Source organism: Alligator mississippiensis, chromosome 5 (assembly GCF_030867095.1).
Source record: "Alligator mississippiensis isolate rAllMis1 chromosome 5, rAllMis1, whole genome shotgun sequence".
Taxonomy (NCBI): Eukaryota; Metazoa; Chordata; order Crocodylia; family Alligatoridae; genus Alligator; species Alligator mississippiensis.
The window spans coordinates 36,953,768-36,962,303 of NC_081828.1; the positions used below are offsets into that span (position 1 = coordinate 36,953,768).

The 8,536-nt window shown below is 43.9% G+C and overlaps 1 protein-coding gene across 1 annotated transcript in view; it reads right to left on the reverse strand.

Moving 5' to 3' along the window:
* The window catches only part of PLPPR5 (phospholipid phosphatase related 5), a 72,061-nt gene extending 65,059 nt beyond the window's left edge, over nucleotides 1-7,002 (reverse strand). Inside the window, exon 1 of the mRNA XM_006263169.3 lies at nucleotides 6,744-7,002. Coding sequence (XP_006263231.1) covers nucleotides 6,744-6,974 — 231 coding nt within the window. The 5' untranslated portion in view covers nucleotides 6,975-7,002. The remainder of the gene's footprint in view (nucleotides 1-6,743) is intronic.
* Between the last annotated feature and the right edge of the window lie 1,534 nt (nucleotides 7,003-8,536).

Here is an 8,536-nt window from a genome sequence, read left to right on the forward strand (position 1 = left end):
TAACTCTTCTTTTTTTTTAAATGGACTACACTAAATTACTCTATCACTTTTATTAGTGAATTTAGAGCTATGCTTTTACAAAAACATTTTGAAAATACCCAACTTTGAAAAGCAAGAGCAGTCCCAGGAAAAAAAGCATAAGGGTACAAGAAGACCTTCAACCAGTTTTGAAAGTGTTATCAACAAGATAGAAATAAATGGATAAGGGAATAAGCTCCATTATCTCCCATCCCATAGCAGCTATACCTATTTTTTAGAAAATAAACTCTGTGTACAACCTTTATAACTTTTAGATATGAGGTCTGTTTACTATACAGCACATATATCAAGGCCTACATCCTTCAAACACTTAAAATTACTGTTAGTGGTCATAGGTCTGAGCAACTAAAATAGTGACAACTTGTAGGAATAAATATGCTGAAGAAACAGCAGAGCTTCATGAATGTTTATGAGATCCCTCTTCTTGTAATTAATCAAAGCGTATTCACAGTTCAGATACTGGTAAACTATAGATAAGTAGCAAGTTCCACATGGAACAAAAACAAATGTAAAAAGCTTTTTGCCAGATCCAGAAAATGTTGCTTCAGAAGAGGTGTGACAACAAGCTGTATGTAATTTAGCCTCAGCTAGGAATATCTTATGTCCATTATCAGTTTAGGCTAAGCCAATGAAGGTTCATGCAGACTACTAAAAATACAATATGCTGTCTCTAATATTAAGACGATTATGCTAAAATAAAAATTACTTACTCTAATTGATTTAGAGAGAGAATGTGAATATGCTTAGAATCTGTCTGGGCAAATAGTGTATATTTTATGAATAAGTACTGTAATCATCTGCTTATTATTTGGATATAAAAAGCAAATAATGTTAGCATAATAAAGCTGTTTATACAATGTTTCAATAAAAGTGTGTCATTATCTTCTATTTTTTTAAATAAAACAGTCCATATACATTATAACTTCAATAATCACCCATTGTTTTACACAGATTATCTGCTTAAATAATTTTGTCATATTAGGATGACCTACATTAGTATGTGTATTCTTTAAAATCATTCTTTAGTTCGGTTAATCATTCTGACCTTTGGCAAATGCTGTTAAAATACTGCACCAGAAAGAAATGGCGCAAAACAGATCATTTTTTAGATTTTAAAGGCCCATGAACAACTAGCCGGAGAATTCTACAAATCATTCCCACTGAAAGTTAAAAGGATTAGATTGACGTAGATTTCTCAAACTGCATCTGTCATAACAAGTCTAAAAAAGCAACCAGCCTGCTGAGCAAAAACTGGCACGTTGAAAAATGGTTTAAATAGCACTGAACACAAAACTATCATGTCTATGCCTTTTTAGATTTTTAAATAGAATCAATCAAGGAAATGTTTCTTTTCACCATTAAATTTTACTTCAAGATATAACAAAAAATTTAATATATCCTAGGTATACTGACATGACTAGATATTCCTAACTTTAACCAAAAAGAAAAAAAATCCTCAGTTAGTTCTACAATTTCATCCCTAACTCACAGTGAAAGACGAGAGAGAGATCAAACCCACGAATTCTAATGATAATCTACTGAATCTTCAGATTCTTTGATCTCAGAACTACGTCACTGGAGCCATTTACATTCTTCTACTGGGATGTCACTGTACTTTTACTATCTATATCTTCTAAATTTGGCATATCACTGTATTCTTAGGGTGCACTTTATGATGTACCTTAAATCTCTTAATGCAAACAATATACCTGTTCATTCACAATCTTCTTATCTATCTCATAATTTTTCCTCTACAAAAAGGTAACTTAAAGAAGGAAATTTTCATAATAGTGCAGTCTGCAATAAATGGTCTGGAGACTTGACCCAATATGACATCCCGTGAACTTTGGTGTCATATAGCACATTCTCCCGCAACTGCATGGAACCCTTCTAAAATAAGTATAGCATGGGGAACTCACTGGGGTTGGACTTTTCCTCAGCCTGCAGAGAAAAAGTTGGATTTCAACATAGGCCTTCAACAACTGTATTCCCTCCTTTCAATGGCAATAACAGGTGCAGCCCCTCCACTCTTTAAGTCATTAGAGACCAAATCCAAAAAGATATTTTAGGTGTCTAACTTCAAAGTAGATACCAAAATTCCCATTAAAACCAATCTGGCCCTAGGTGCACATTAGGGCTGTGAAAAACACCATTGTTTTGTTTCAACATCCATTTCGCCATTTCAAAGGGACAGTGTTTCATTTCATCTCGAAGCACTGTCCCATTTCGTTTCGTCAAAACTGTTTCGCTGTTTCAACGAGTTTTGACATTTTGCTCATAGGCTATAATGGGGAATCATGAAAATGCCCCAAACTTTGTCATTTCTTGTCTGATGTGGACAAAAAACTGCAGGGATGGTAGCCCCTTCTGAGGGCATGAAGCCTGCCAAGTTTCAAGGAGATAGGTGCAAACACTTCTGGGAAACAGCACCTCGAACTGGTGAAAGCAAAACTTGTGACACTTGCAGGCAGCGGCAGTCTCCTCTCATCCAGCGCGCAGATCCGAGGGCCCACACCTCTGGGAGAGCTGTGGCGCTGTGCCGGATTCCTCCCGAGGGTGTGGGCCCCCGGATCTACACACCAGATGACAGGAGGCTGCCACTGCCGCCTGAGACCGGCGCTACAGCCAAGTAAGCCCAGCTCCAAAACTCAAAAACATTTCAAAACTTTCAAAACATTTCAAGTGCCCTCATTTTGTTTCGAAGCGGTTTCAAAGCCTTTTGTTTCATTTCAATTTTGCTGTTTTGAGCTTGAAACGTGTTGAAACAGCTTTGAAATGAAACACCCAGCAAAATTTCACACAGCCCTACCAGTTTATGCAATGTCTGTCCCAGACCCCTTGCAGGTTTAAGACAAACCAGACTCCCCCAGCATCCCAGCATACTCTCTGAGCTGTCTGGGGCACTCTGCTCCGCTAACTCACTGCTTGCTACTGAAGCAAGGATCTCCTCCTCCCTCCCAGCACCGGAGAAGATTGCTGCTGCCACAGCCTGAGCTTCCTTTCTTCCAGCACAGATCCAGGGGCTCGCACCTCCAGGAGGAGTTTGGCACAACCAGCAGCCCTCCCAGGGGTGCGAGCCCCCAGATCTGTGTGCTGGATGGGAGGAGGCTGCTGTCTGGAACCGGTGCTTAAGCTAAGTAAGCCCAGCTTCAAAACTCTAAATGTTTCAAAACTTTTGAAATGTTTTGAGTGCCCTTGTTTCATTTCAAAGCTGTTTCTAAGCCTTTTGTTTCATTTCGATTTTGCTTTTTTGAGCTTGAAAAGTGTTGAAACAGCTTCAAAACGAAACGCTGGGAGAAATTTTGCACAGCCCTAATGTACATAAGTATAGTTGATGAATTGTTTCTTACTGAACTGAATAAGACATCAAAAGAACTTCTCATTAACAGCAACACAGTCTGTATGATGTTTAAAATTATTATGCGACTCTCAATAGATGTTCTGACAACGTGTCACAAATTGTTTAAATCAAAACAATACACATATGGTTACAGGTTTCACCAGAATCTGGTGAGCCTGATGGTGGCTACCTCTTAACCCACCGCCTCAGCAACAGAAAGACTGGAGAGAGGAAAGCCACTGGGCGTCCCACTCAGCTCCTCACTTAGAAAACTTTAAAAAAAATTGATAGAGGGAAGCCTCCACCCAATTCATATTAAAAGAAATTGCACCTAATACATTTGCCCAAAAAACAGCCCTGCACTAGCTTGCCTAGACTGCACTGATTGTGTCTGGCACCTGAATTAGCCCTGAAAGAAGGACACTGCATTGTGCCATGCAGACAAACCCACCTTGGCTCCTTCCCAATTCTTTCCTGAAAGAACAGTCCCTGTTAGGCTTCTTCCATTAGCTACCCAGAGTATTTTCCAGTTCATATGGCACCAGTGTGGATCAGAGTAATTTACCTGATGTCCTCCCCTCCCGGCCAGGCAAATTTCCTCAGCCTTCTTCCGAGTTGAAATAATGTAAGTTTAAGAAGGGGAGGGAGAGGGAAGGGAAGAAAAAGAGCACTTGATCAATGCTGGCTGAAAAATGGGAGGAAAAAAACATATTGCAAGAATTTCCATGATTCTTCCTCTTCCCTCCAGCCCATTTTTTTTTTTTTAATCAAAACAATGTGAGAGATCAAGAGTTCCAACAAGTTGTAGTAGTTAGTGTGACTGCTTTGTTTCCTGTTAAACTTTGCAGGTAGAAGGATCTTTTCAACACTAACAAATGCTACTGTATTTATGAGATTTGTTGTCATGGAAAAACAATGTTCTTTTAAAAATTAACACTTTTATTCATGGAAATACGCCCCCATGTTTGACCTACATCTTCAGCAACACATGTAGAGTTTTAGTCATATGACATGACTACTTAGTTCTCTGGGTCTTTACGTTTCATTTTTTTGGAGAGAGACTATGTGCACACTGTGCCCCAGAAGATAGTAGAACACAAAAGTTAGAAAGGGATGTTCAGTTATATGAAGCCAAATTCCTCTCTGTGAAAACTCTGAGTAGACTCTACCATTGTTGAGTATGATCCACAGCATACAAATCACTTTGAATGAAAAACAGCAATAGCTTTACTACTACTGTCTTAGAAATGGACTAAGCAGAAATCAGAGTAAAAGAGCATTATCCATATTATGCATGACTGGGCCAGCACATTGCACTAAAATACAATCACATGAAAACCCTGAATGAATTGGGCAGACCTAGTCCATGGCCTGCAAAATAAGTTTTCTTCGTTAAATTTGTGTAATAATAAAATTCAGTTAATGGTTGGTTAAAGTTGCAGGACTGATGTTTTCAGAGGTTTAAACCTTCTCCTTACCCAAAGGAGAGATACACGACAGACAACAACACTAAGTTTCTATGACCTTATCCACCCATGTGTGTCAACCTTTCTCTAGGGGTGCTTCTGTTATGGGAGATACAATAGTTCAATGTTCACACCAAATCATTCATTAGCTTTTTTCCCCCAAAACTGTTGAGAAGGGTGCCACATGAAGCTATGATGTTGCATGTCAAATGACTGACAGATATTAAAAATCCTGGGTCACTACCAACTCATACAACAGCTAAACCTTCAACAATTCCCCCAGTTATCAAAATGCTGCAAAAAATGGAGAGTTAAAAAAATTAAAATAAAAAGGCATTTGGGCATCAGGAGCAAAAAATATCTAAAAACATTGAATTTTATTTAATTCTTCTATAGCTTTTAAAATGACATTTTTATTTTAGTAGGTCTTGTTAAAATTCGTAGTAGTAGGTCTACGAAAAGCCTGTAGAACAAATTTTACCAGAAAGAGTGCCTCCCCAAAGGGAAAACACCAGATCTACACAACCACACTGCCTTCACTATTAAGGCAAAATTTGGCCCTGAGGTTTTAAATTGGAAGATCTAGCACATTCTGAAATATTATGGTGCTACAATGCACAATGAAATTAGACTTCAGGGACTACTGATAGAATCTGCTTGGATGCTGAAGCAAATTACTCTCATATATGTTTTTTAAAATGATTTCCTGAAGGGGGAATCTGTTTCTGAAATGAATAATTACAATCTTGAGAGTTCACTCTCATTTGATATGATCTCTCTGATCTTTAGTGCTGCAAACCCCTCCCCCCCCCCAAAAACCCACCTTGATTACAACCCCCCCCCCCCCTTTACATGGCTTTATGTATATATAAAGCTCTCTCTCTTGCTCTACACGTGTCCTCTCCAAAATGGCTCATATTCCCTTCACATTTCCTCTGAATCTGCCACATTATGGTCAGGGATGGATGATTAAATGATGCCAATACCTCTGTCATCTGACATGGCCATTTAGTCCACAACTTCAAAACCGGTTTTTATTACTTTCCCACATGCATTTTTCCCCCTAAGCAGGTACAACCACCTAAACAAATCCCATTTAAAAATATATATATATATATACACATAGATCTATCTATTTATCTAGATAGATAGATAGATATAGATATATCAATCTTATTCACAGAGGACCCTGCAAAAGTAACCTGCACAGGGATTACCTTGTGCACTCACCAATAATTGTGCCTACCATGCACACTACATCGGGGGAATGTTCTCTACTCCATTTTACATCTCAACTTCTTTTTCCCAAAATAAATCTACAGCCTTTTTTTTTTTTCTTTTCCCTAAGTGAAAGATCAGCAAGTGGGTGTTAGCATTATTGGGTCTTCCTTATGTAGCCCATTGATCTGTGACTGACAGGCATGCTTTGAAAAAAGAAAAAGAAATAAGCTCTCAAAAGGGGGGGAGGGGGGATCTGACTGGGCTTGCTAAATAACAGCAGGCAGTTTAAAAAAGCAGTGCTAAAAATAAACTTGAAGCAATGGTGGAGTCCCTTGGAAATGGCCCCGGGAGGCTTTGGGGGGGGGGGGGGGGGCGGTTATTGGCTGTATTGGCCCAGGTTTTAGAGGGCCGCTGTGGCCGTCCCGGACGCGATGGCACTTGGAGCGGAGCGAGACGAGCCGCTCGGGGAAGCAGCGGCGACAGGCAAGGACACGGGCAGGAGGAGCCGGAGCCCCGGGCAAATGGTGGCTGCAGCAGCAGAGCGAGCAGGCGAAGCCTCGAGCAGCCTCAGCGCTGCTCCCCGCGGGCGCCGGGCAGGGATGGGCCCCTCGCCCCCGGCCCGGCCCCGTGCCCCGCGGCCAGCACGTGGGGAGCCGGCGGGGCGCGCTCTTGCTTACCACCAGCACGGGCACCCCTGCGGCGAGCGAGTAGAGGAGCACCGGGGGCACGGCGCTGTTGTCCTCCGGGCCCGGGTAGGGCTTGCGGTACGAGCCCTCGTAGCAGAAGAAGCCCTGGACGTGGACCGCGAAAGTGTCCGTGTACTCGAAGTAATAAGCCAGCATCACGGTCCCTGCCATGATCACCATCTGGAAGTAAAGCATGCTGCTCAGAGGAGCGCCCGCCGGCATGCACTCCGGCTCCGGCGGCCGTAGCAGCCCCCCTCCCCGGCTGCGCGCTCCGCCCGCTCCGCGGCGGCATCCGCCGGGGGAGGGGGCGGCTGGTCCCGAGCGGCGACGGCGGCGGCACGGAGCACGTGTGGCGGCAGCGTCCCGGGCCGCAGGTCGCTCGCACGTGGGGCGGGGGCGGGGGCGGCTGCCCCAGCGCAGAGCAGCTCAGCTCGGGCACTGGGGGGCCGCCCCCGCGGAGCAGCGTCGGTGCGCGGGGCAGGGGCAGGGGCAGCGCTGTGCCGCCGCCGCCCGAGGGGTAGCCGCAGCTCCCCCCTCTCCGAAGAGCTTTTTACAAAAAAGGACGAGCCTCCCCCTGCCGCGCTCCCCCAGCAGCCTCCGGCACAGCGCCTTCCTCCTCCTCCGCCTCCGCCGCCTCTAGCGGCTTGCGAGGTTTGGCACTGCGGGTCGGCCCCGGCCCCGGGGAGCGCACGGACGCTGCCAGCCTCCTCCTGCCGCCCGGGGCATGCCTCGGCCTTGACGGACCGGCTGCCCCCTCCGAGCCGCCCCTGCCCCCACAACTTTGTGGGACGGCAGCTTGGCACCAAGCAGCACCGCCGGGGGGAGTCCCTCCCTGTCTGCTGGGCACCGAGGAAGAGGGAGCAGCAGAAGGGACGGGCTGGTCTGGAAGGTCTAACTTGAGCCCCGGCCTTGCTGAATTTCACTTGATGTAGAGGCCAGGGTCCTTTCCCCTTGCATCATTCCTGGACCAGCACAGCTGCAACATCCTTCTGAAAATGATAATGTATTTAACAGATTAGACTAGAACACCCCCCCCACCCCCAAATACATCTCAGTGAATCTCTTTCCACTGACCTCAGAGAGGTGGTAGACTGTCCATCCTTGGAGGTTTTTAAGGCTCAGCTTGACAAAGCTCTGGCTGGGTTGATCTAGTTGGGGATGGCCCTGCTTTGAGTAGGAGGTTGGACTAGGTGACCTCCTGAGGTCCCTTCCTACCCTCATTTTCTGGTTCTATGATCCTTGGATCAGGCCCTTAGTACATTTGGCTTCTTTGTGAAAACCAGCGTAATCCCTGGAACAAGCACTTGTTGAGATGGATGTAAAGAATTGTTACATCTCTAATAGATTCTTGTATTAGAACTCCAACAGTTCTGTCAAGGCCAATATAAAAATGCATGACAGCAATTAAGGGGGGGGGGGGGGAAACAGTTGTTGGTGTATTCCTTATGCACTTTAAAAAAAAATGGAAGGGTTATAAACTGCTCCAGCAAAGGGACAGATAGATGTTACCTAAAAGAGGGTAAATTTACTAACCAATTAGAAATAGACACTCCATCTCTTTTTTTTGACAAGCAAGCCTCCGTATTTAAATGACTGTGCATTCTAATGATTATACCAACATGGCAAATACTTGTAAGGACATCTAAGTTTCCAACTCAGAGGTCCAAAAAAGGTAACAAGTAACATTAAAGCTACATCTTAATGACAAAATCCCAAAAACATGGTTCCATGCTCAAATAGTCTCGTTAAAGAAGATTAAATTATAAATATAGAATAGAAATGTT